This window comes from Penicillium chrysogenum, assembly GCF_028827035.1.
Source record: "Penicillium chrysogenum strain IBT 35668 chromosome Unknown utg000002l_segment0_segment0, whole genome shotgun sequence".
Lineage (NCBI taxonomy): Eukaryota > Fungi > Ascomycota > Eurotiomycetes > Eurotiales > Aspergillaceae > Penicillium > Penicillium chrysogenum.
The window spans coordinates 2882025-2907827 of NW_026622750.1; the positions used below are offsets into that span (position 1 = coordinate 2882025).

At 47.6% G+C, this 25803-nt stretch overlaps 12 protein-coding genes across 12 annotated transcripts; 3 read left to right on the top strand and 9 right to left on the bottom strand.

Annotated features, from left to right (window-relative positions):
• Positions 1–395: 395 nt before the first annotated feature.
• N7489_004614 (uncharacterized protein) lies at positions 396–790 on the bottom strand (the record flags this gene model as incomplete). The annotated part of the gene is made up of 2 exons (XM_056710366.1): positions 396–523; positions 589–790. The coding sequence occupies 2 exons, from the start codon at positions 788–790 to the stop codon at positions 396–398; spliced, it is 330 nt and encodes a 109-aa protein (XP_056568787.1).
• Positions 791–1881: 1091 nt separating this feature from the next.
• N7489_004615 (con-10 family general stress protein) lies at positions 1882–2188 on the bottom strand (the record flags this gene model as incomplete). The annotated part of the gene is made up of 2 exons (XM_056710367.1): positions 1882–1998; positions 2063–2188. The coding sequence occupies 2 exons, from the start codon at positions 2186–2188 to the stop codon at positions 1882–1884; spliced, it is 243 nt and encodes an 80-aa protein (XP_056568788.1).
• A 361-nt stretch (positions 2189–2549) lies between these two features.
• Positions 2550–3327, bottom strand: N7489_004616 (uncharacterized protein; the record flags this gene model as incomplete). Its single annotated transcript, XM_056710368.1, has 3 exons — positions 2550–2997; positions 3051–3154; positions 3226–3327. 3 exons carry the CDS (start codon positions 3325–3327, stop codon positions 2550–2552), a joined length of 654 nt encoding a protein of 217 aa, XP_056568789.1.
• Positions 3328–5369: 2042 nt separating this feature from the next.
• N7489_004617 (uncharacterized protein) lies at positions 5370–6281 on the bottom strand (the record flags this gene model as incomplete). Its single annotated transcript, XM_056710369.1, has 3 exons — positions 5370–5822; positions 5876–6164; positions 6214–6281. The coding sequence occupies 3 exons, from the start codon at positions 6279–6281 to the stop codon at positions 5370–5372; spliced, it is 810 nt and encodes a 269-aa protein (XP_056568790.1).
• Positions 6282–6842: 561 nt separating this feature from the next.
• N7489_004618 (uncharacterized protein) lies at positions 6843–7055 on the top strand (the record flags this gene model as incomplete). Its single annotated transcript, XM_056710370.1, has 1 exon — positions 6843–7055. The coding sequence occupies one exon, from the start codon at positions 6843–6845 to the stop codon at positions 7053–7055; it is 213 nt and encodes a 70-aa protein (XP_056568791.1).
• Positions 7056–7738: 683 nt separating this feature from the next.
• Positions 7739–10589, top strand: N7489_004619 (uncharacterized protein; the record flags this gene model as incomplete). The annotated part of the gene is made up of 4 exons (XM_056710371.1): positions 7739–8308; positions 8375–9097; positions 9150–9909; positions 9967–10589. The coding sequence occupies 4 exons, from the start codon at positions 7739–7741 to the stop codon at positions 10587–10589; spliced, it is 2676 nt and encodes an 891-aa protein (XP_056568792.1).
• A 1424-nt stretch (positions 10590–12013) lies between these two features.
• On the top strand, positions 12014–13089 carry N7489_004620 (caleosin family protein; the record flags this gene model as incomplete). The annotated part of the gene is made up of 6 exons (XM_056710372.1): positions 12014–12038; positions 12083–12258; positions 12326–12550; positions 12611–12772; positions 12834–12926; positions 12982–13089. 6 exons carry the CDS (start codon positions 12014–12016, stop codon positions 13087–13089), a joined length of 789 nt encoding a protein of 262 aa, XP_056568793.1.
• Positions 13090–14704: 1615 nt separating this feature from the next.
• On the bottom strand, positions 14705–14965 carry N7489_004621 (uncharacterized protein; the record flags this gene model as incomplete). The annotated part of the gene is made up of 1 exon (XM_056710373.1): positions 14705–14965. One exon carries the CDS (start codon positions 14963–14965, stop codon positions 14705–14707), a length of 261 nt encoding a protein of 86 aa, XP_056568794.1.
• Positions 14966–15051: 86 nt separating this feature from the next.
• On the bottom strand, positions 15052–16062 carry N7489_004622 (uncharacterized protein; the record flags this gene model as incomplete). The annotated part of the gene is made up of 2 exons (XM_056710374.1): positions 15052–15863; positions 15912–16062. 2 exons carry the CDS (start codon positions 16060–16062, stop codon positions 15052–15054), a joined length of 963 nt encoding a protein of 320 aa, XP_056568795.1.
• A 954-nt stretch (positions 16063–17016) lies between these two features.
• On the bottom strand, positions 17017–18178 carry N7489_004623 (PP2C family serine/threonine-protein phosphatase; the record flags this gene model as incomplete). Its single annotated transcript, XM_056710375.1, has 5 exons — positions 17017–17399; positions 17473–17557; positions 17622–17919; positions 17981–18104; positions 18142–18178. 5 exons carry the CDS (start codon positions 18176–18178, stop codon positions 17017–17019), a joined length of 927 nt encoding a protein of 308 aa, XP_056568796.1.
• A 1091-nt stretch (positions 18179–19269) lies between these two features.
• On the bottom strand, positions 19270–20480 carry N7489_004624 (uncharacterized protein; the record flags this gene model as incomplete). Its single annotated transcript, XM_056710376.1, has 4 exons — positions 19270–19799; positions 19851–20046; positions 20231–20357; positions 20404–20480. The coding sequence occupies 4 exons, from the start codon at positions 20478–20480 to the stop codon at positions 19270–19272; spliced, it is 930 nt and encodes a 309-aa protein (XP_056568797.1).
• Positions 20481–24529: 4049 nt separating this feature from the next.
• On the bottom strand, positions 24530–25292 carry N7489_004625 (cyclin family protein; the record flags this gene model as incomplete). The annotated part of the gene is made up of 2 exons (XM_056710377.1): positions 24530–24542; positions 24625–25292. 2 exons carry the CDS (start codon positions 25290–25292, stop codon positions 24530–24532), a joined length of 681 nt encoding a protein of 226 aa, XP_056568798.1.
• Positions 25293–25803: the final 511 nt, after the last annotated feature.

Genomic DNA, 25803 nt, shown 5'->3' on the forward strand with positions numbered 1-25803 from the left:
ATGGTTGCCTAATAGCTGAAGACCTTTGCGAACGAGTCTGCCAGTCTCTTTCTAACGCCACTAACGCTTCTTGAGAGACAGAGAGTACAAGAGGAGTACTAGAAAGGAGTATTCTAGTAACTGTGTAAATGCGTGTAGAAGGGGAGAAACTATCTACACTGGGCCCGACTAATGTGTTGGGAGGAGTGGGGATCGCATGATCTCCAACACTTCTATGGATCAAACTTTTAACTCCATAAAAGCTGATCTAAATATTGTTTTACGTATCCAAAGAGCATAAATACCACAGAATACAGTAGAGCACACACTATCAAACTTTCACTGCCGCGATTGTAAGATATCCGGCTGTTTTTGTGATATGGGTGAGCAAGGCAATTCGGGTCAATGTCCCGCAGTTAAGCTTCGGGGAGATCATTTTCGTCTGACCCTTCATTGTACTTGTTCGAGGTCCCAGGCTTTGCATCACGGAGACGGTCTCCCTTCAGAATATTGGACTTATCTATCGCCTCGTTTTCGTCCTCCTCTAGACCCTGTTAGTGGGCTGCCTAATTACTGTAGAACTGGCAACGCTAAGAAGAATGGACATACCGAGTTGCTGATCAGAATTAGAATAAGGAGGTTGCATTGGATCTTCAAGTCGCTGGCTGTCTCCTTGAACAGGAATTCGATCTCTCAAGCTTGACTTGGTCTCTTTGGCATAAGAGTTATCCGTGAAGTTCCGGGTTACGGGCGAAGGATCGTTCCTTCTCTCTTGATCATCTTCTGCAATTCTTTCGGCGTGGTTGGACATCCTTTATATTGGTGGAATGTGTTCAATGTTTCTATACAATATCCCCGAACGGAGGAAGAAGCGTCCAGCATTTATACCGGTTGTTCAGTCCAGTGGTTATAGTCAAAGCTTGCACAACTGTACTGACGCATGGAGTACGTACTCCGAAGCTTGTGGCAACCATACGTCGTTATGATCAGTTCTTCAATATTTTGCCTCACTAAGCTGGATGCCATTGGAAGTCATCGACTTCCAAGGTCTTGGCGGTTGCGGCAAAATTTCAATATTCTAATGTTCTTAGGGGTATGGTTACCACATTCTTTTTGCCTTTTCTAAAACATCAGGGTTGCTTGCGTGCTATAAAATATAGCCTTAGGCCTTAGATATGCCTACGAGCTTTTAACGTGCGGCGTGTAGTTCTTAAGACTCATGCCCTCGTATCTCGTTAAGCTTATCTTCTACTGACATGTTGGTCTAGGTGTCGGACCCCCTTAAACGAACTAATAATGAGGGACTAGGTTGAGAAAGGTCTACTTATGACCGCTAACCGGTAGGCTTAAATGTGACAATTATTAGTAGGTCGTCACATACCATTTTCCGTTCCTACATCCCGACAGGATTTGTATCCCCTTATGATATAAATGATGCCATAAGCGTATCGCCGCCTAGTAATGAGACGTAGATGTCCCACTATGGGACCTTACGTACATACGTTAGTGGGCGTATTCTATTTTTCCAAACTTCAGTTGGGTCGTTTGCTGAAAATCAAAGATTGGACTAGGGGACTGAAAGGGAACTAGAGGGCCTTTACTTATAGCATCTTCCTTAGAAGACACTTTTTGAGGAGAACGTTCTAAATATGGTAGGTTTCCTGTCATATAAAGATCGGGCTATGCGTAGGCTTCTATAAAACGTAGTGGACGAAAGCCAATTTTACCATTCAAGCGGAGGTTGATTCTTAAATAGGGATCTCGAAGTGGTAAACGAATGTATTACAAAAATTAAAATGACCCCTTCAGATCCCTTCGTTCGCCGTCTTTTCCCATCAAAAAATGGCTAGCAGTTTGCCAGTTGCGGTGACGAATATTACCATATGATGGCATATAGCCGCCCTATTCTTCCGGCTTCCCGGATGATTGACCTCCTTTCCGGCCTGCTTCTTTAGCTCTCGGGTCTCCGGGCTCGAAACTTCCACTTGAAGCATGCCCGCCTTTCGAGGCAATGTCCTTCTATTACAAAGTTTAGTTGTTTGAATTCACTATATTATCACAAATCAACAATGCTGTCACTAACCTGCTTGTCAGAATCCATAGAAGCAAATCCGCTCTGGTGGCTAGACTGCCCGCCCTTTCGAGCAATATTCTCGACCTCTTCGTGAGGTCGGTTGGAGAAATTACCAGGGTTGGGGTTGTCGGACATAGTGAGACGTAGTGATATGTAGTGATATGTAATGATGATAATTGGTGGTCAGAATCTGGCGTTACAGAAGAGAGCGCCCATAGCAATGGTAAGGCTGTTTGAATGCCGTACAAAATGACGATTTAGAACGCTCCCACTTTAGGCGCCAATCAATGATACTCGCTAACGGGTTATGCGCGCATCCATTTCGACGCTGAGAAGTTTACAATAGTGGGGAGGTAATATTCCCCAGTTTCAGTGCCAAAGAATTTGCAATGTGTTTTAGGCGCCTCGGCTTCTCGATTAGTTACAACATATAAAAATATCAGGGATAAAAGACCGTAATCATGGACTACCTAGTGGTCGACCGGTTTCGTATGCTTTAAACTTCCGTGGTATCACCGTGCTGTTGGGAAGTATCATTGGCACTATCCCATGGAACAATCCCGTCGGTATGCCGTAGTTCCCGGTCGAGGAGGTAGAGACCAAGGCCAGGCTGCTTGGAGACTCGGACTACCTGCTGTAGGAGGCCTGCGAGGTTTTTAACGTGCCTTGTCTCCTTGCGCATAAATTTGCTTTGAATGGCGTCCGTCAATGCAACGTCCCCTGATTTGTCTGCCAAGGAGCAAAGCCGTTCCAGATCTTCCAACAGACTCTTCTCCACGAAGAGTGCTTCTTTACAAGGACCGACTGGCTCGATCGGGTTATCGGGCCACTCAAATGTAGTAGCTTCAATTCCTGTGGGTTTCGAGCGTCCACCACGTGACACGAGATATTTCTCTAGCCACTTGAAATCAGCCAAGCACTCTGCCGCCGAGCGCTCCCAGAGTCTGTATAGTGTTAGTATTTCACGATTCCTCGAAAAATGATAGGGTATGCTCACCGCGCGAACCCATGCAAGGAGATGTTGCTTCGGGAACAATCAGCAGCCAGTTTACGGAAGAACAGCCAACTATTCAGCTCCTGGTGAATATGACCACGGACGGACTGGAAAAATCAGATGAGGATTTTCACAATTATTGCACATGAATTCTAAAGGCAGTGCGGAAAACTCATACCTCTTCAATCTCCGACGTGAAGGAAGCCGTGCGCACCCATTGATCAAGGTCATGATCGGAAACCTCTGCGATGATCTTCTTTGCTCCTTCTGCGGTCGTCATGTTAGGAGAATTCGCTATTTTCGGGTAAAGTTTGGATAAAGCTTGTAAGGAAAAAGTGCGAGAAAATGACAACTGCCAGCTATATATGTTGCCTTCCCAAAGATTTTGCCACCGGCTTCGACACGTATTTCTGACGGCTTGGTTATATCATGGTTGAAGGCCGTTGGACAACTAGCGAATTCATAACATTAGTGAGAATTCAAATCTCAGTATAGCACTGCCGGTGCGGGGTTGAATCTAGTCGCGCCTATTCAGTGACGCATCACTGATGAAGCGAGTGACAACATTTACAGTCATAGTCGCTTCCACTAAATCAACATCGTGTATGATTGAAGGAAGCAAATGCTGCCTCATTGTTACAGTCTAAAAATAGAATACCACCGAAGGAAAAGTTGCAGCCCGGTACTGGACATCAGTTATTGCACTGGTTGAAGACTTGGCATGTGGGAAATCCGACTGGGTAGATGCTCTTCGTCGACCTTCAAATGAGGAAGATAAAGCTGATTTAAATTTACTGTCCCTTCAAAACTCATTGTAACCCTTACGTGACTGCCATTTGGTATAATCTCTCTTACGTAGCTTCCCTAGTTATTTGGCCCCTATTTGAAGTTTCTGGCTTAGATAATTCTGTCGTGGGCGAAAACAATACTTGGAGCCATGAATAATGGCTCTCGAGTCTGAATTGGATTCGTGTTTTTATGAGCCAGTAACTACTCAATCATCTCACTCGCACCGGGAGCTGAAACCAGTCTTGATCGGTCGAAGCGGCGTCGTCCTAGTTGAAGAGCCAGTGATGTGTGATTAAGGAACAAACTAAGAGACACAAGGGGTGAGAGGCGTGGTGAACCTCAAAAGACCGGAAGCCTCAATAACAGGGGTAGTGGCTTATGCAATTACATGTCAATCTGTTTCTCTCCCAAGAGCATTTAAGGCCTCAGGCGCCCAAATAGCCAGCAGAGGCTCCCTAGAACACTCTTCATTACAGAAACATGTAACTGTCCCTGCAAGCCCCTGACGCAGACTTCTCAATGCAGCGGCGGTCAAAAGTTGATGGTCGCATGCGGCTATCAACCAGATGCACGTTGGACGGTGCTGGTGAGCTCTTAACTATCCAGACGCTGGACTTATATCCTATGACTTGGAAAGTGAACATCGATACGGTCATATAGTACTTGTACATGCAATAGGCCGCTGCATGTTTAGAGCTCGAGTGTATCTTCTGATATTTTGTGGATTTTGTTGAATCCGAGAAGCTCTTGCAGTGCGGTTCGATTACGCAAGGATAATTATACACGGTCCGATTCGGACAGTGCCTTGTAGCTCGAAGAGATCATTCGTACGAATACGGGCTCGCCATTTGAAAGACATAGTAGCTATTTTCTCGTGCCCATGCGGGATTATCGACCATCCGCCAATAAGATTGGTTTCAGACTTGCCATCGCAGCTAGCCAACAATGTGAATTATCGCCTGAAAATGTTTACGAGAGAAGTCGCGCATTATGGGCCTTGCTTTCGATCTTACATCCTTCTAAAACCTGTATCCGAAACCATAGCTCAACTTTCTTCTATAGGTGCAAGAGAGGTAAATACGATATAGGAAAATATAAAAAAACATGGAAATTTAGCTAATAAATGCCCTGCACAACAAGATTCACCTATTTAAGTGGGGGTAATAGATAACAAGAATTATGAGACGGCAGGAACGTCGAACTAGCTGGCTAAACTGGCCGGAGTCAAGTACGGATCGTCGTAAGACCGTGATGCCGTCGACTTCCACCTTGATTATGATGGGTGACATGGTGGCCTGAACGGCACTGGCAGTCTCCAAGGGCAGACTGCATATCGGGCAGAAATCCGAGATTGCCTCTGTACCTGCGAATGTGGCCGGCCTTGGTCTGGGGTGAGTTGACGGTCGAGATTGGTGGCAACTGGATGAGATAGATATTATGGCCTTGAATAGAGGGGAGCTGGGAGTTCGACATTGACCCACAAGAGAGTGGGTATGAGACACACTAGTGGGGCGTGAGATTGAGCCTAAGAGGTCAGCGCTGCGGCGGAGCCGGGTGCTGCAGAGGTAACTCTGGGGCAGATGCGAGGCATTCCCTGGACTGCAGCAACTGGGCGGCGGGGTGGATGGGCGCCCGGGCCTGGTGCATTACCTGCCGCTGCCTCTTTTTAACCGAACGAATGTCCGTAAGGGTTGGTCCGAGGCAGGGACCTGCTGATGTTGGATGGCCGCGGTACTCCAGGCTGGTGCAAATATTTGTTCCACGTAGTTGGGCATCTTCCGGCAAGTCGTCGCAAAAGAATGGTGTGGCTGATATAGTAACAGGAATCTTTGAGTCGCATGTGCAGGGTATATACGGTTGCATTTTAGGGTCAAATGACGTATTAGGCGACGGGACGTGGCTATCAGCACTTGCCGTCGTACTTGCCAACGCAGCCACACCAAGCGAGAAGGATGAGTTGATGCTTGACAAATCCAAACTCAACTTCTGCAGGTTGCCTTTCGTCGATGGGTGGAACGCCAAGTTGCTTGCGCGCCGACTTGCAATGGAGGGTCCTTTCGAGTGAAATTTTGGACGGCTTGAAAACCAGCCAGCAAGTGGCGGTAGAACTGCTCTTTCATCCGCAAGGTTTGGTTCTGCAGCATGAGGATTCGCTTTGCTTGATAACGCTCGTCGACTTCCTCGTACATGCCCTCTTCCTCAACAATCTCTTTAGTGATGTGAAACGCCTTGCCAGTGCGACGTTTGTGCAGCGACGAAGCGCGATTGGCTGACTTCACACGAGCATCCAAGCTCTGGTCTTTTCGCCGCGAAGCAGCGATAAAAGCTCTGCGAAACTGTTAGTGGGCTCTTTTTGCTAGCAATTGTATTCACGTACCTCTCCTGGTTTTCTTCCGGCGAACGGAGGATTGGACGGAAGTGGAGATCTCGATCCGACACGGACATTTTGGGGTTCAGTGGATACAAGATAATCAGAATTAGCTTCCCTCGACTTAATAGGAGGGGGTTGTAGACAGCTATATGTAGCGGAGGGAAAGGGTGGGGATGAGAAAGAAAAGTAGATGCCAGAGCTTAGACCGGCCATTGTTACACCCGAGCCTAAATCGACGAATGCAGACGAGCAAGATTCGGTGTTCGGAAAAAGGGTCATGGCTCTGCATCTCCAGCCATCGCGTCGTGAGTTGACCCCACCCGAGGATGCCATTAAAGGCTCAAACGAAGATAAAGATGTTCGTTTAATATCCAAGTACCGCCTAGTGCTTCTTCAATTATCTGAAAGTCGCCTGCAATTGGCCTCCAAGCTGCCCAGGATACACGATTCCTGGTTAGTTTAGATCATCGGTTTCTACTTGAAAGAGATGTCACCCTTGATCCCAGGAGATGGTCGTCGCCTAGATCACTATGAGCTGATGCGGTCGAGCTTTGACGCTCTGCCTTCATCTGAGGAAATTGTTACCTTCATAGAAGAATGACGGAATGTAGCAGATTCGCTACTGAGTTTGTCAGATGAGACCACGTGATGTCCGGTTCTGTGGTGTGGTCGCCGGTAGACCTCGCCATGGCCCACCCATGGGCGGGAGTTGGGCGCCCATGGGGCCGCCCACGCAGCCCATGGGCGGGCAGGTTAATGGGTCGGCCCGCCCATGGGCAGCGCAGGGCGCCCATGGGCCGCCCATCAACCGCCTATCAGCGCACAACTTTCCCAAACAGGATGAATAAATCGCTGATTCAGCCCGTTAAATACCGTTTATTTATACACGTTATATTCCATACATTACTTGATGTCTAAAATGGAGCATACTTTCTATGTAAAACTGGTAAATCTCGCTGTATTCTTGTCTGTTAGATCATGTTTACAGGCCAGATGTTCTTTGAAGTTGAATATCAGCTGTTGGGGTCAATTAACTACAAAAGGCACGGATTCCTCTGAAGGTGCACTGAAGATATATATCTCTATATTGCATTGTCCTGTGTGTTCGGATCTTACAATTGCAACTATTGTTTGTAGTATATTAGATGTGTTTCCTATCAAAAGTAAAGTAATATTATTGATATCCATAGGATTTATCTACCATCTTTTTTTTGAAAGCTATTTGAGGCAGAACTCATAGTTTAAAGATAAAACTATCAGACAAAAACTCGGGGGGACTACAAGTCAGCGAAAATTCGCGGGAAATGGGCGGCCCATGGGCATTGCCCATGGGCCATATGCGGGCTGCAGCAAATATCGGCCAATTAAACCACTAGAAACCATAGATCAGCAGCCATTTTATGATCTATCAGCCTCACATAATTTTCCTAACGCTAAAGACTTCTTCTTTCTCTTAGTTATAGCAAAGAAACAATGTAAGTCTCTCACTTCTTACTCTCTCTATATACTACCTTTCTCAATTTTGTATACTATGAGGTCTCAACTCTCTGACATCTATTCCTCGTCGGTCTACGAGGGAGACAGCTCAGAACGCTTTCCCTACCCTATCGCGGATGATTCATTCATGCTTGACCCACCGTCTAGTCAGCGAACCCTTACCTCAGTTACTGACACCGAATTGATTCAACCCCCTCCTATTCCTATAGCCCTCGAACGCGTTGGACCCGACCGACACAAATCCTTTGTCTTATATACCGAAATGAGCAAAGACGACTTTCTCCACTGGTGGCTCCAGACAGAGCAAGGCAGCAAGCAGGGTAGCCTACAGGTTAACGCAGATGATAGCGAGAATGTAAAAAAACTCCATTGGGATGGAACGGGCAACACATCGGATATTTGGACTCGCTTCAAACAGATAGCCCATTATACGTCTGGCCTACCAAAGGTTATGTGCGAGAGATGCGGAAAGGTCTTGGAACATCCAAACTGGAGCTCGAATGGAACGCACTCGTTACGAAGGCATTGGGAGGGGCCTAAATGCCAGAAATCTGGTGCGAAAGCAAACAAGCAGCCTCATATTCGCCAGCTTATCAAAGACTCGGTAAGCATTTTTATCTTTTGAGACTTTTGTTCCTCCTTATGCTAATGATTGTTCAACATATCTTAGGCGTCTCATACTCGTGACAATACTATTTACTTCTCAAAGGAACGATGGGAGCAGCAAATCATGAAAACTATTACTGTTCTCCGGCTTCCTTTCCAGATTGTCGAACATCCTGAGCTACAATCGCTACTCCGCATCGCCCAATCTGCCCCCTTTCCTCTTGAGTTTCCATCAGCCAAAACGGTACAGCGCCGAATTCGTGATACCGTCAAGGAGTCTCATAAAACCATAATTCAAAATCTTCCGCCGAATGCAAAGCTTTCAATTGCATTGGATTGTTGGACATCCCCTTTCTCTCAAGCATTCATGGCTATCACGGGCTACTTCGTTGATAAGGACTGGAACTATCGTGAGATTTTACTTGGCTTCCAGCCACTTCAAGGAGCCCACTCAGGTGCTAATTTAAGCGCGGTCCTCTTGAAAATCTTCCAACAACATCAAATTGTCGATCGGGTGCTGGCCGTAACGACCGATAATGCATCAAACAACAACACATTGATTACTAGTATCCAGGAGTCAATTCAGGCACTCGAGCTTGATGAGCAGATTACTATAATCCGCATTCCATGTATCGCACATGTGATTCAGCTCAGCCTCAATAAGCTTCTTAGTCGGATCAAAGCCAATCCGAAAAATCAAGTAGTGGAAAGAGAGTGGTCGGAGAGTCGGTCTCAAGCGCTTCGATCGAGTCAACGAAATAAAGAGATTGCAAATACACTAGAAAAGGTAAATCATATTCCACGTCGCTTCGCTGTCGCTCTATTGATTTATTACGAAGATTCGTGGTTTAGCAGTTTTCATCAATGGAAGTCCACAACGCCGAGATGCTTTCTTGAGTCTTCAGACAGAAGAACCGAAACTGGCTCCGATTCAAGACGTACGCACTCGTTGGAACTCGACGTTTCTAATGCTTCGACGCGCGAAACGATTGCAGCCGATCTTTGATGAGTTCTGCTCACATTACGGGCATCCCCACTTAATGTTGGATCGAGAGGAGTGGCGTCAAATCGACTACCTTCTTTACCTTACGAAACCTTTCTTCGAGTTTACGACTGCTCTTTCCCAGACGAAAGACGCTACAATCCATAGCGTCTTTGGGATCTATAGCCAGCTATTTAACCATCTTGAAATCTCAATTGGCCAGCTTGAACCAAAGCAAGTCGCCTGGAAACGATTGATGGTCGACGCACTTTACGCAGCAAAAGACAAGCTCTCGCAGTACTATAACAAGATTGCTGAGACTCATAATAACCTCTACGCAATTGGTACTATCCTTGCGCCTCAATACAAGCTTGGCTTTTTCGAGCAAGCTGCTTGGGCGGACAGGAATCATTATTGGCGGACAGAATACCATAACAGCCTGAAGGAACAGCTAAAACCATACCAACGACGGCTTTATGGTAGTCAATCAACACCTATCGCTCAGTCACCGGTGACTCAGCGCTCAAGACTTCAATTCCTTCTTACAAGGCCAAGAAACCATCAAACGATACCAACCCCACAGCATGATGATGAGCTTTCACAGTACCTTAAAAATGGTAGGTTCTTCTTCCTTCTTTTTTAGACACCGTAATACTAGTATTGATGCAATTCAGGGACCGTTGAGGTTGATCCTCTTACTTTCTGGAGAGAAAATGAGCGCCAATATCCGGTGCTAGCAAGCCTTGCACGCGATATTCTCTCTATTCCAGCTACCGGTGCAGGCGTTGAGCGGCTCTTCAACTCTGCTCGGGATATCTGTCACTATCGTCGTGGATCACTGAATGCTACAACAATTCAAGATCTGATGATGTTTATGTGTGCTACCCGATTCGACATTGAAGAGAAACAGCTGGCTTTTGTAAAGGACTTCCTCACAAAGGAAGAACAAGAGATAGCAGCAGAGGAGAACGATGCTCAGTTTACGCATGATGACTTGAATGAATTGATCAGTGATGATGAAGAGGAGGATCATCTCCCTTCTGCTGAGGATGGGATTGCTTTTGACGCCAATGCCCCGAGAACATCCTGTAAAAGGCGAAGAAATGATACGCCTACGGAGCAACTAGAAGACCTAGGAGCAGGGAAAGAAAATGAAGATAGAGACGAAGAAGAAGATGAAGATGACGACCTTCCCGTTGGTCCAGCAATTCTTGAAGAAAGAAGTACTCAGCGTGAGCCATCAAAAAGGCGTCGGATACGCTCGAGGCTTTTAGATGGATATGAGGTTGATATGTAGCTAATTTAACTGATAGATATTTGGTTTTAATAACGATGAATATGGTGCGAACTCTAAATGACACTTAGAATCAAGTTGAAGTGTACACAATATCCATGAAAATTCATCCACACGATACAATTCAATATCATAAAATACAGGCGGAATACGCATAAATTGTGCAAGTCACGGGGATTCTATATTTACTTTTTTGAAGGCCCATGGGCCGCCCATCAAAAGCCCATGGGCCGACAGTCAAACGGCCCGCCCGCCCATGGGCAGGTAGAAGTAGCCCAATGCGGGCCCATGGGCCGCCCATATGGGTAAAACCCATGGGCCTCATGGGCCGTGGCGAGGTCTAGTCGCCGGGTCCCCGCGGAATAACAAAATCAAGCAAATATATACATACATGTTTGTTGTAAAGCAGGATTGAAATGTATCATGCAACATTTTTATGTGTGCGCTTTTTTCGCGTGTGAAAGCCCGGGTCAGCAACGTGGACTTGTTTAATCCGACATAGTGTTTGTTGTAGTTCAGAGGTATATGCTTAATTTATTTAGAGAAACATGAGGCTATACATACATCAAAAGTCCAAGTTGACTGGAAATCAACTTGGTTCTTTGTATAGGATACTCGGGATTGTTCCGATGGTGTGGCTTGTTCCTGATCTACACCAGCCTCATATCACAACAGTGTTGAGCGATCGTAAAATTCTATTAAAATTAATTGAACAATCTTGCTTGTGCTAAATTACCGAAGCGGTATTACGCGGTAACCACTACCAGCCAAAGAGAGCGGTTGGTGAAGTCAGATGCTGAGCGGATGGTTGGGTAAGGATAGAGGTGGTGGAGAGGTGGGTGGGCTCATCTGCCGAACGCAGCTCACACTCTTGTTGGCGTGCCGTATATACCCCCAAAACTGTATGCCAGGAACCGCGATCTCAGCAAGCGTTCGCATCTAAATGCGTCGATTGAGCTTTATGCTGGGATTCCCGCTTAACCTGAAATTAAACAAGCGCCGCCCGCCCCTCCACCTCAACACACCGCCCAGCACCAAGAGAGGAAACCATGAGTACTTAAAATGCATGACCCGCTTTAAAAATTAACCGGAGTTAATGCGAGATAGTTCCGGTATACCTGGAATATAGCTGCTTCCATGTAGGTAACTCCTTGCTTCTGCTTGGTTGGGGAGACCAACAATCGTCAGCCTTGGGTGATGACGTTACGTCGTTTGAAAATCCCTGTAACACACACAACAAGGTATAGGGGGCGTAAAGGGGGGGGAGGTTATTTTCACATGCGGCATACGTAAGTTTATGTCACTTCGGTCGGATTTTGATGGGCACAATGACACTGATAAACAACGACACTGATTCTGATTCCGCATTTTAACTTAAGTTGGATTTTCTAACTACGTCGCAACGAAATCTTAAACCTATCGCTACGATGCCCGAACCAATTGCCACAAACAGTACAAAAATTTATGGGAGGGAACCGCGCGCATCAAGGCTGCAGAAGCGAACAACGAGACCGTGGTAATTGCTGAGAAGAGTGGTATCACCAGCAAGCGGCTCCCCGCAGTCTCCCTCGCTGACGCCATAGAAAACCCTGGTGTTGCGCGAGCGAACGCAGCGGTGTCCGTGGAAAAACTTGAAGGCGACCTTGAATGGGCCAGAAAATGTAACGGTTATGTATGTCTTCGAGAATCGTGCTGTTCTCAAGGCCTATTGCTATTATGCTGATGCTAACGATATGCAGTCGCCTCTTCAGCAGCACATCCTTTTCTGGGATCGCGATCGCGACGGGATGATCTTCCCATGGGATACTTACAACGGGTTTCGTGAGCTAGGTTTCAACGTTATCTTCTCGATAATTGCGACCTTCATCATCAACGTGAACTTCTCCTACCCCACACACATGGCATACTCATGGTTCCCCGACCCATGGTTCCGTGTTCACATTACAAGCATACATAAGGCCAAAGTCAGTACTTGCAACATTGCTGCATATTGGAGGCGATGGTGATGCTGATCCACTTCTTAGCACGGTTCAGACAGCGGCATCTACGACCCAGAGGGCCGCTTCATACCGCAACTCTTCGAGGATTTGTTCTCGAAATGGGATAAAGATGGCGATGGAGCTCTGACACTTCGGGAGCTTTTCCAGCTAATGCACGGCCATCGATGCGCCGCTGATCCTTTTGGGGTAGGTCTTTTATCTTGGTAGTGGAGAGTAGAGTGTTACTTTAACATTAACGACTGCGTAGTGGGGCGCAGCCTTTTTTGAATGGGGAACGACTTGGATTCTGATCCAGAAAGACAACAAAGTCAATAGGGAGGATCTACGGGCGGTATACGATGTATGGAAACCCATTTCAACTACTGGCTGGTTACAGCACGGCTAACATTTGCTAGGGCTCGTTGTTCTGGAAAGTTCGCGAAGCAAGGAAGACATCAACTGGCTGGACGCAGGGCTGGGGCTTAGGAGGCGATGGGTTTATCGGAGGGACAAAGGTGTTCTAGTAGTCGTTGAGGAATTCTCTTCGTAGCCTCAAGTAGTGGATGGCTACAGGGATCGTTGTGATTCTTTTACCAGCCTAAAGGACCAGGCCACAATCTCAGGCGCTTTCGAGAACAAGGAGGAACGTATACATAAAATTTTGAAAACAGATCACCCTTGAACACGCTTTCTTTCCTAGCGCCCCACTCATGGTGCGCTAAACTTGATTTGGCCAAATGGTCCCCATTAATCGTGGCACCGCCTTTTCACCAACACCACGGGTAGGTGTTGGTGAAAAGGCGGTGCCACGATTATAACGAATCACATCTCGCAACGCCACAGACGTCGCATGCACCGACTCCTGTGATTCGAGATTTTCCCGTCTCCTTGATCGATTAGGTTTACACGTTAACAACATAGTATCTAGCTTTAGGTATATGCTCTGTGACAAATTTCGTCTCTACATCTATTATCATTTTATGCTCCCTGCTGTACAGTCAAATCATTTCCCCTGAAGCATACAAAGTCGGTCAAAACAATCGTTGTGCACCGTACCATATTATTTCGACAACATTGCCAGGGGCTCTATCCCATAACGACATGCAAATAGTCAGCTCAACCAACAACACACTCCAAAACATTTATCATCGCCGCATGAGGGCGTATATTCAATACCAGATAAAATCTCATCCTGGTCTGAATGAAACAGCTGGAACCAGCGACAGTGACTCTGATGATGTCCCTGCCACCGGTGTGCTGCAATATCAAAATCCTCGCACTCCCTGCTGCTATAAATTGCAGAATTATACTCGCACAATGCGGTCGTATACATGGCGTCAGACCGTATCTTGCTGGTCTCGACGGAAACGATAAAGCGAGAACGCATCTTCGTCCTGGGTGTATTGAGTCGTGAAACTTAGTTTCGATATCTATTCATATAAACTCTGCGTCACTTTTTTCTTGATACGGCCGGGCTGCATGTCCACAAATGAGATGTTACTCTCGTGGTTGATATGGTGACAATAACAGGACAGACGCCGAGAACGGAGGGCAGAGACGTGAGAGTATGGGCATTTACTATCAGATATGGTAACATTTCCTTAACGCACAGTCTATTACATCCAATCCAACATAGATTAGAATAATATTGGGTAAGGTTTGAGAAGCAAAGTGTAAACGTAGTGTGAGTGAACTCTTAGCGAATCCTCATGTTGGCCATGGGGCGGGCGTTTCGGTGAGTATGGTCTGCCCAATGCCGGAAAATGTGAGTACGGTAAATTTGTCGGTCTACTAGGAAAACATTCAGAGGATACCGTAGGAACCGTTCCCGGTCGAATCAAGTTTAGCACTTTAGCACACCGCCATCTTTTATGGAGCTATTTAATCTGCCATTAGTACTGGAAACCAAGGCCACACTCGGCTCAGCTACTCAGTATATGCGGACGAAACAGCAATCTCTCAAGGTTCTGCTTGACAAAGCTACCTGACAGTGCAAGCCACCTCTACTCCAGAAACAGAAGTAAGTAGATTGCTCAAGATGGAGACTATGCACAATTTGGACTTTAGCCTAGCGCGTTTTCTTTTTCCTGCGGACAACATGGCCCCACTTGAAGAAGAGGTACGGGACAGGTACCATGATCACTGAAAGGTTCCTAGCAGAACCAGCGACCACCTCACGCCCAAGTTTTCATACAGCGGTAGGGATGCCAACATCATGCCGCCTGACGATAGGCAGCGGAGGAGGTTCACACTGGCGAGGGCAGATGCCGACCAAATGCCGTAGGAGTCGATAAGGTATTGATAACAGGAGATGAAGACGGTCGTGAACCCATAGCCAAACGGGATCGAGCTGACAATGGGTGCCCATGGCGTGATACCTGGGGAGGTAGTGGCTGCCATGCAGAAGAGTGCAACGGGAACAAATGGAGCCCCCAGGAGAGCGGGATAAAGTTGGCTCTCAGGTGATGGCAGGCTTGTTCCAAGTCTCACTGAGGCAGCCCTTCCAGTTCACGTTGGGCACGATGAAGGTCACGGCAGTAGAGTCTGTAGGTGACTGGGACCGTGGGTAGAACTAAGCAGTTTCCAACCAACATTCCCAGGAAACAGAGGCCCGTAGATCCCTGACCAAAACCATAAGTATCTCCATAAACAAACGTGAATCCGTTCAGGGAGGTGAATAAAATGACGTAGATGATTGACAGGTACAGCGCAAATAGAATGATGGTGGGTTCTCTTCCAGTCAAAATAAAAGGCCGTTTAATTGTCTCCAGCAACTTTGAGGAGGATGGAGGCCTTTCCTCTTGTTGACTTAGATTCCAATCTCCGTCCGACATTGACACCTTCCGGATATCCGTCACTTTTAGCTGGAACAAGATGGGCCGAAATGTTTCAGGAAGGCAGAAAACGACCACAAGAAGTAAAGCTCCTGCTATTATCGCGGTCGTCCAATCAACCCACCGCCAGCTTGATCCATCTTGGACCAGGAAGCCACCTACGGGAGGCCCAAGGGTGCTCCCCATAAAGGTCGTAACTGCGAAGATAGGTAACACATAAATTAGCTGTCGGCTTGTCCACAGATCGGAGAATGAACCTCCAGCGCAGACTATAGGACTTGATCCAGCACAACCGGCGATAAATCGAAATATTATCTGTGTCGCCAGATCGCGCGAGAAGCCAGCAACAGCGACAGCGATGATAAATGCGACGAGAGAGGCGATATACACAGGATTGCGCCCGAATGTCTCCGAGAAAGGACCGCATATAAGAGAACCAAAGCCATACCCGAAAAGGAACATTGCTATTAGGTTTTAGTAACATCATCTTATCCGGCAAGGAGCTGGGATACCTGTTGCAAGGGATTCAGCCTCTCCGCTAACCCCGAGATCAGAAGCTACCTGAGGCATGGCCGCGGAGTCGACGGCAGCAGCAAAGGAGACAAGCGTGGCGATAGATGAGGCTATAATCGTCGCCAGCCATTGACTCCATCGTGGGGCCATTCGTGGGCATCAATACCTCCTATAGTGTCGACTTTGTATGCAGCCCGTGTCTGATCCTATGGCCTTGTTGCTTGGCAAGACCCACGGGGACTCGACTAAAGTTGTCAGCAAATGGTACAGTACAGGTTTACCTTGCTTAAACCCACCGGTGTCAAAGCCTGCCGCACGTCTCGCTGGATGACACGATGTTGGCGATAAACCTGCATAACCCCTATTGAAGCTAACAATCTGTCATAGCCCAGGGGATATTGTGAAGGTTGTTCATAAGCCGCTAGCCATCTCTTTGTACGTCATGGCTGTATGCCATAGAATATTGCCCGCCCGAGCTTACTTTTCTTGTGGGTACAACTACGTAGGATGTGGAACGCCACAGTCAGTAACCGGGTACTCGAAAACCCCACCGTCCAATAATACTCTCCGCACGTCTCCAAAGAAAGAGACCATTACGCAACGTTGAGTCAATCTGCAGTGTAGCTCAAGTTTGGTCATCGACGTGACTGCAGCTGGGGTACACGTGCAACCTGGCTTAAGCAACGATCTTCCTGCCTAGAATGCCTTCCCGTCGATCCGTTATAAGTTATGGGGTAACCCGAGTTATTGTTTTCCTTTTCCTTGAAAAGAACCCGTTTTGGCGATCTACTCCCTTTGGCAGAAGACCATTGCTGTCAATGGTCCCAATGCAGATTAGTAGAAGTTTGGCAGGCATAGACATATCTCGTATTGATTTACCACAGCAGTGAATATCTGAGCGGCGGCGCTGCTCAGGAAGAGTTGACTAACATATTGAAATTAGGCTTCAATTCGCTACCTTACGTAAATCTTCCTGCATATATGCGACCAGTAACTAAGACTAGACTAAACAGTGGTAGAATGGCGCCCTTCTCGTGCTGGTAAGGGGTTGCGAAGAAAGAACGTAAGAGCTGTAACTTTTACCGTAGACATTTTTGCGAAGTATCAACCCTCATCGCCCTTAAAGAAGGCGGTGACGCAAGTGGCATTATCGCTCTGCGGCTGGATCGTTGATTCCCTGGTGATTTCATCGGCCACTTCCGTAGCTGGTCTCAAAGACTCCCAGAATAATTTAGCCGCCCGATCCACGATAGCAGTATCGTCTAGTATATCCGTCACGCCGTCTGTAGTTAACAACAACGCATAATGATTTGTCATGTCAAGGCGGACTTCGCTGATAGCAGGGTTGCTGGAGAGGAAATCTGCGTTGTTCTTATCTTTCTTGCCTGATGCTCTCTCTTGGGATCTGGAGAGATAATGTGAGCCACGGTTGTTGAGAGGGGTCTTATATTGTAGATCTCCCAGAGTCCGAGACATGTTGAGTGACCCTATCTTTCAATTAGCGTTGCTCATCGATTGGACTATACCTGGTTAAGAACTTGCCTATTCTGGGACTCCCACTCGTCCAATTAACGACGCCCCCGGCTTCAACGATGCGTTTCTCTTCCCGCAGGTCAGCAGGTGTGTGTTCTTCGGACAGACGAGTCTAGGCCAGTCAGTGCCATTCAGTCTCATTTAGGATAATAAGACCAACAGGATATTATACATACTGTCTTCACTTGTTTCGCATCTGACGATCCTTCTGCCTCCCCAAGTATCACGTGCGAGTCCCCCAGATTGCCCGTAGTAAGGATACCGCTGCTTAAGTCAACCAAGCAAATTGCAACGGTCGAGCCAGAAAAGGCGTTCTCGTCCTGCCCCGAATCGTATTCCTCTAGGAGTAGAGCCTCCTCTTCCTCTAGCGCCGACTTAATCGCTTTTGTATAATCTTTGTCCATAAGTGCGCGACTTTGAGCGATTAGATGTGGGACATGCTCCTTAGCATGCTCTGCTACCTTGTCTGAACAGCTGCATTGCCGTGAAGTTATTACTACCATCTTTTGCAAAGTAATGTCTATCGGAGACTTACTGTCCGTCACAAACAAGGAGCAGTACTAGGTCCTTGTCGGTGGTTGAGAAATTGTCGGGAACTAGTACAGTAAATCGGTCTTCTTGTGTCCGGCGAGAGCCTTGAACCTTTCTTATCGTCAGCGCTAATTCGGCTCATCAGAACCAATGGGGCTCAAACACTGCTGCCTCCTGCATCTTCAAGGATAATGGGCCCCATTTGTGCAATAAGTGCGTGCCGAACCTTCACAAGCACGGTTTGTGGTCCAAGCGGAGGCGGGTAGATATATTCTCAAGGTTCGGGGCAGTGACGTAATAAAACGGATGTACATACCTAACACGTCAGCCTTTGTTCATTACCAGCGAAACTTGCAGTTTTCTTCTACGTGTACTGCTAATGGCCTATGATTGCTATTTACTCGCGACTAGTCCTATGGGTAGAAACTAGGGTATAGGGTGTCTTCAGATACTTGCTCCTTGGCGCCGGATCTACTTCTCGAAAGGTGACGATCGATTTTGACGACGGTATGCTTCATCATTTACAGCAGAGCGAAACGAGTCAATTGTTAGAAGGACCCGTCAGGTTGATCTCGTCACGGAAAAAACACAATCCTCGGAGATCAGCGAACCTTCGCCAGACAACTGCGAGGACAAGGAACAAAGCATTCGACCTTCACCTTTCTCCTGTTGACGACCTTTCCTTGTTCCCCCTACTAAGACGGTGTAATATCACTCTGCCCTGTTAAGGAACTTGTGACACTTACCAATGGACCCAATCCAACTACCAGCTGCCCCGACTAGACTTATTTGGAATTTTCGATCGTTGTTCCAAGGAAAGGAACGGCTGTCAGCCTGGATGTAGACCAAGCAGTTGACCAAGAAGAAAAGAGGGCATCTAGTAAAAGTCCCAGATGCCGCTACCGAAGGTTTGTAGGCAATGTTCCTAGTAGAGAAGGGTACATCTAGATGTTTGGCGCCTGAATGCAGAAGCAGGTGAAACAGATGGAAAAACTCCTGACGCGAGATATGTACTTCCCGGAGGGGGCTGGTATGCATTCCCAAGTGGCTTCATCGTATTCAATGTGTCCGTCGCTCGTACTCAAATAGAAGAGGACGCAGCTCTGCACCATCACTGATTACAGTAGTGGGAATGGCGTGTTCGCGGGTGAAATAATCAACATTGGATGCACTCAACTACACTTTAAACAAGAAACCCGGAAAAGCATGTACAATTAACAACAACACAATTCTCGGTAATTTTGCTGTTTCGAATGATTTCACATCACATGGGCGTTTTGGTGAAGAAACTGGTCAAACATTATAGACAGGTGCACCAGGGCAGATGCCCATCAACTTATCCGTCCCCATAGTCGGGCAAAACTTCGGGTTCTTGTCGAATTTCTCAGCATTTTCCGACAATTTCTCTACCTCTGAAAATGAAAACCTTTTGTCCGGCAGCAGATCGTAGATATCTTTGGCATAATCCTCTGAGATTCGAAAAGCCTGCGCGAGATATTTCATCTGAATTTCAGAGTAGTCGACCAACTTCAGCAAGCGCGCTGTATTCTCATGCAGGTGGCGGCGAGCACGCGTATCCACGACCTTCTGGTACAGCACGCGAGGCTGCTCGTACTCATAGGTCTTGCCTTCGTGGTAATAGTGTGATTTTCGCCCGATAGTATTGTCGGCGGGCTGGTAAGGAGCTTCGGCAGTATCGGGACGGAATTTGTGTGAGAAACTGCTAGGCGCGTATTGGGGGTTCATGCCATGATTCGCACCCACGCGCAAGTTGCCGTCAAAGTTGAGCGAGGAGTATGACGATGCCATAAATGGGCAGTTCACTGGATCCTTTTGTCAGTGGCCCGGCTATCAAAAACGACGACCACCCTCACCTGGAATTTGATGCAGATTGATCCCAATACGGTGATACTGGACATCACGGTAGAAGAACATGCGGAACTGCAGGAGCGCATCGGGACTATCCTCGATTCCGGGAACCATGCTTCCCGGAGAGAAGGCCGCTTGTTCAACATCGCGATGGAAATTCTCAGGGTTCTCGTTGAGAGTTAATATTCCAAACTCACGAAGCTATGTTTTTGTGTTAGCCCGGTCAACGGCAGAATGTCCGGCAGCAACGAAATACGTATCTGGAAAAGATCCTTTGGCCAGACTTTGGTGACATCGAATGGGTTGAACCCCAACTTCTCAGGATCTGCCTGTTCTGGCTCCATTATCTTAGCGGTTCAAGACCCTGTTCAATCGCTTGCCAAACATCTCGCTTCGAATAATCCGGATCCTCGCCACCGCTCCGTAAAGCCTCCTTGGCAGTAAATTGCTTGTGTCCACCATTTGCCAGAAAGTGGTACTTAACGTAGACAAACTGCCCTTTCGCATTCGCCCTAGTAGGTGTCAGTAATGCTATCTTCCAAAGTGCCATTAACACACCATTTGAACGTATGACATCGGTATCCGTGATTGTTCGTCCATCCGACTGGAGTGCCATGGTCACTGAAAAACATCATCCCCGCGCGGTTTCTACGAGCCTGTTACTACTTCGCTTGCGATAAAACTGTGCATAAGGAGTTATAACATACGCTTCAGGGGTGTTGCCAAGCAGATCGAAGAGTGAGTTGTGATCCAAAAGGAAATTCTTGGACTACGAGACTGTGACGTATAACATCCGGCCCTTGCATCGGATCCCGACAGAAGAAGACGGGCTGGGCGACTTAGTTACTTTGGCGAGCAAAGACTGATTCGGCGGATGCACATACAAAGCTCAGCCCGACAATGTCGTAGTTCCCCTCGCCCGTGTAGAACTTGGAAGGCCATACCCCGGGCGTTCCGGGCAAGGTCAGGAAATTCCCGGCCTAAAGTTACAGTAGAAAATCGCATAAGACTGGAGTTTTAATACCAGGGGACCATAGGAAGTGGGCCTGTATATCTCAGCGCTTGATTTGCAAAGGACGGGCGTCAAGATGGGAACATAGATCTAGATTGCCGTGTCTACTGACAGAGTAACTCCATGAGCAAAACCGCTCTATCATGTGTCTCAGGCAGTCATTGTGTCTGGTGTGGCTGATAGCTAACTATTACTTATGCATTACGCAAAGATGATTACTGACTATTATAGCCAATGAGCGACTAAATCTCGTAGCTCCACGCAGACCTACCAAGCTTATCCAATCCCTCCGTTCATCCTACAAATAAAGCTATTAGAGGCGTTTTGGACAATATCGTGGATTTCAGAATTTGGACACGTTGTGTGCTAGGTGATGTTAAACGGCACCTACTCTAATACTACTCAACAATTGACCGATCAACTCCCTACTCAATTTGTTTGTTTCCGAAGGCCCTACTTAACAGGATCGTGTCTCTGGTCGACAACAAAAATTGAAATGTACATTTACGCCTTCCCGTGTCGGTCCCGGTACCGTTACTAGGATGGACATTAACGCGATCTGCATCCGACGAGCTCCGGACAGTGACATGAGGGAGGATAATCTATACACCCACGACTTCTTTCCACCTCACTTACTTCTCTGGTGAGGCTCACCTGGCAGGACCCACCGCCATGGGTGGCGGTGCCCAGAAGCTTGATGATATTGTTGCTACCAGTCCCATAAGTCGCCTCTTCAGTCGGAACAATAAAGTCACCTGGGGATATCTTGCAAGGGAAATCACTACCATCTGCAGCAAGTGGCGAGTTGTCAAGTGTCTTTCTACTAGATCCGTAGGGCTCGGGAGACGTCATTCTCAGGTGCGCATAGGTCGGCGAAAATGCAACTGCCTGCAAAAGCAGACACCATTGCACGAGTATCATAGTAGGAGGCGAGATGGCCTTCTGTGGTCAAATACAACTTAGATATCATGTAGCTGAAGGCTAGGCTATACTAGGATTGGCTACGGCTTATATGTCTCCAAGTGCACATGAATGGAAGGACGCTTGAACTGTTGAGGCTGCCGCGGATATGTGAGTCTATCACAAAAGCACAGTGCAGTCTAGTCCTGCTGTCCTTTCGGCTTAAAGTTCGCCGCAGCAGATAACAGGTCGACATTTGGCTTTCGAGGCCCATGTGATTGTACCGATTGACTGGAACAAGTGGTGAGCCCATCATTGTAATAAAATGTTTCCACATCCGAAAGGGGAGTGGAGGTCCCCGTTTAGCTGAGTCGGCGATTCACCAGTCCTTGTATGGTCTGACACGGATTCAACGATGGATTTACCCATCAGCACTCTCTAACAAGGCCAATGCTGCTAACATACTGCCCTTGTGTTGGGTTTCCCTTGTCACAAAAGTGCAGGGCTCGCCGTGGACCACAATTTATCTATCATGTCACTACTACCAATCTCGAAATTTCAATCGTCCGTTCGATTCCTCCTTGATTATATCTTCCTACTTCGTGTCCGCTCTCAGTCAGAGCCAGCGAAGAATCTCAATATGGCTGTTCAACCAAAGCTGAAAACCAACCCAGCCGACGCAGTGAATCAAAAAGCACAGGAGAAGAAAGTCTCTTTTCAAAAAGGCATCCGAGTATAGCTCGGAATGCGATGCCGATATCCATCTCGTCCTTCGAATGAAGAAATCTGGGAAGATCTTCGTTCTGGCCTCAAACACAAAAGATTGGCCTCTTTCCCAAAATCAACTAGTAAGTTCTCTGGGTCATCGATTTCGTCGCCAGAAGGGTACTAACTTGATTCCTTAGACATAAACACTCAGAAACTTACGGTGTCTTGAGATGGTCTCTACTATCTGATGGCTCTCCCATATCTTGGAGCGCTACGCATGGCCGAAGCGGAAGCACAACATCGTGCAAGATCTTTCCAGCTGAACATGGAAACCGTGCGCCTTAAGCTGTCTCTCAATCGAGACGCGGGGCATGCATTGTGCGCCCATTTCGGCTCATCAGCACGAGACGTCGGCAATGGATGGTTTTGCCGTCAATTCCGAAACGACGAGATACGCATCTTCGAAGAACCCCATCTCTTTTTTGTGCGGAAGGCTTGGTGGCAGCAGGGGACGAGCCTTGTTCGGTCTCTAATACGACTGGAGATCAAAGTTATCCTTGTGTTGAGATAATGACGGGCGGGTTGTCTTCCAAGTGCCGTTCGGCCCGACAACGCCAAGCTTGGTTGTTGCGCCAAATTCGAGACGTGGAGAGAGCAACTGATTCTATTATGGGAGAGGACTAGACTGAAATTTGAAACCCTGCTAGGTATGGACAGGACTGACAATTTGCCGGGGAGGACCTCCAGAGACACCACGTGATAATTACAGCGGGAACTGTTGTAGTTCAAAGGTATATCTTGATTTTATTCTAGATGGAAAGATGAGGCTATATACACAACACGGAGCCAAGTTGATTGTAACAACTTGGTTGTCTATATAGACATTTCGGAGCTAATTCCGATGGTGCGGCTTGCTTCCTGATCTGCACCAGCCTCATATCACAACACATAAAATACCTGGCGATTTCGGCCGGATGAATGATGAGTCGTGATTCGCAACTCCACTGCCGAAGAGAATTATAAGCGGATCTTATCGGTAAACTGGTATGACCACGAGACTAATTGAGCGTCTCGTCACAGGCGTACGCTCTGGGAACTTTATGAAAAGGTAAGCTATAGCAACTCATTTAACCGGATCAATCCTTGCTGACTGGGATCGTACAACAGGAGGACGCCCTCGTATTCCTGTACTTGACTCGAACGCGAAGCGAGCAATATCTTGTCTGCTCGCGTTTACAACTAAGAATTACCCGCCGATAGGTAGACGATAAACTTAGGGATTAAGGACATAATGTCCTTACCACTTCTTTCTTGACCGTCTATCGTTGGCCATTCACGGAGGGTTCAAATCGTCTAGCTCGGCCCTTTTTCCCCAGTGATTTTGTGCATCAGACCATGTGCCAATGTGTCTACCTGCCACATAACCCAATTTCCAATGAAGAACTTCCAATCTCCGACTCATACCTGTCCTTCGGTGTCGAACACCCTCAAAGGATAGCCTCCTCGTGGGTTGTATTCCTGGGCCTCCATTAGGTGGTCTTTCTTTCTCTCCGATAGCATCTAGCGCCTTTCCGAGCCCGGAAATCCTGGGACTAAAAAGAGGAATGCTGATGTTCTTCTTGCTTCATGGCAAGTGAGCTGTACCTTCGCAGATGGCCAGGTTGTTAATCCAAGCCCACGTGGAACGTGAATGTGGGCCGACAATTAATCAGCCTGGCTGTTGGGCCTCATGGACTACGAAATGGGCTTCAACCGTTTTCCCTCAGCAGAGGCGCATGATCGATCGCATGAACAAGGGTACTACGCCTTACAGAATGCAATAACCGTCGCGTTGATTGCGGTGGAAATTGGTCAACAGCGGATTGGCTGGAGATATCTCGTAGATACCGGGGGGACTATCCACAAAGTTGGGACGGCCTCCATATCCGTGCTTGTCCATAGCCGCCAATAAATCGGGATTTGTGCTAAACTATTTGCGAACAATTGACATCGCTAGGAAGACGATGTGGCTTTAATGACGGCCCTCCTTCTATCACTACCAGCTCAGGCCTCTGACACAGGCGGCTAGCTAGCGTACCTACTGACTCATGAAGACGATGCCTTCATTTTCTATTAATATCTGTATAATAGGGGGAAAAGGGAGTATAACGAGTGCTAACCATTCGCGATTCCGCTGCTTCCGTTGAAGTTCCTGCTCCAATTTCTTGCTCTCAGTTTTCCGCTGACGCTCTTGGTCCTGTATGCGTTGACGGATGGGGAGCAAGAAAGGGCTTAGGTAGCTAAATATATCCTCCTCCGTCACATGAGTCTCCCAGTCGAGCAAAACGAGCAACTCGTGTTCCATCGAGTTCACCTCTGGCAGGGAGAATCCAAACCCCTCGAAATTGCTCACCATAGTGTACCGAGCCCAATGCTTATTCTTGGGGCTATTATCATCCAGGATCTTGGCGGAGATAATGAGCGAGGCAAGGAAGATCCGGTGGGCAGAGCAACGCATGCCTGTGACGACCCGAGGAAGACGAGCACGGAGACGGCCGAGATACACAAGGGAGCACATGAGGATTGACACCTGGACCTGGGAGTGATCAACTAGAGAGGCAATAAAGACTTCGATAGAGGGAAGCGGCGGAAGCTGATCGGCCGGTTCAACTGGAAGAGTTGATCGCAGCATTCGTTGGCCGTGCTGTCTGACGATATCGGTCACATGAGCCTCACATGAGATGACCTGCGCTGCCTGCTGGGCCAGGTGCACCACCATTTGCGGTGAAACTCGCTTTGTAGCAAATTCAGCCAGTGCTGCTCTGTTCAAGGCTTGGTGAGTAGCCATTTCCGTGACCAGATAGAGAGTCGCAACTGCTAATAAATGTCATCCCCTCTAGGACTTTGGGCGGTGAAGATTCAAAGCTAGGTGAGCTCGTTTCACAAATTTCTCGCACAGTCGCCCTTGCTGAGAGATCTGTGGACAGAAAAAGGAAAGGTGGAGCATTCCTAGCGGCGTTGGGCATGTGGATCAATTCCAGAACTGAGATTCGGGCACGCGCGAATAATTAGAGAGATATAGACCTGGTGAGCACCATACAGAAGGAGGTTGAAGGGGCACCCCCGAAATGCAGGGTCGGCACCGTCTGCTAAGAGGCCCTCGACAGGCAGGCGTAAATGAGTCTGTCTGCATAGTTCGACCCAAGGCAGAAAATGCTGCATGTTCCGAGGAGTGCTTCAGTCTCCATTTTTGTAGTCATGGCAATCACATGATGCGCCTTAACGTCCGGCCTAGACCTGAGACCCAGAGTACCCTCAGCCATTCGGTCTTATCCCTTGATGGTACGCTCAAACTTCGG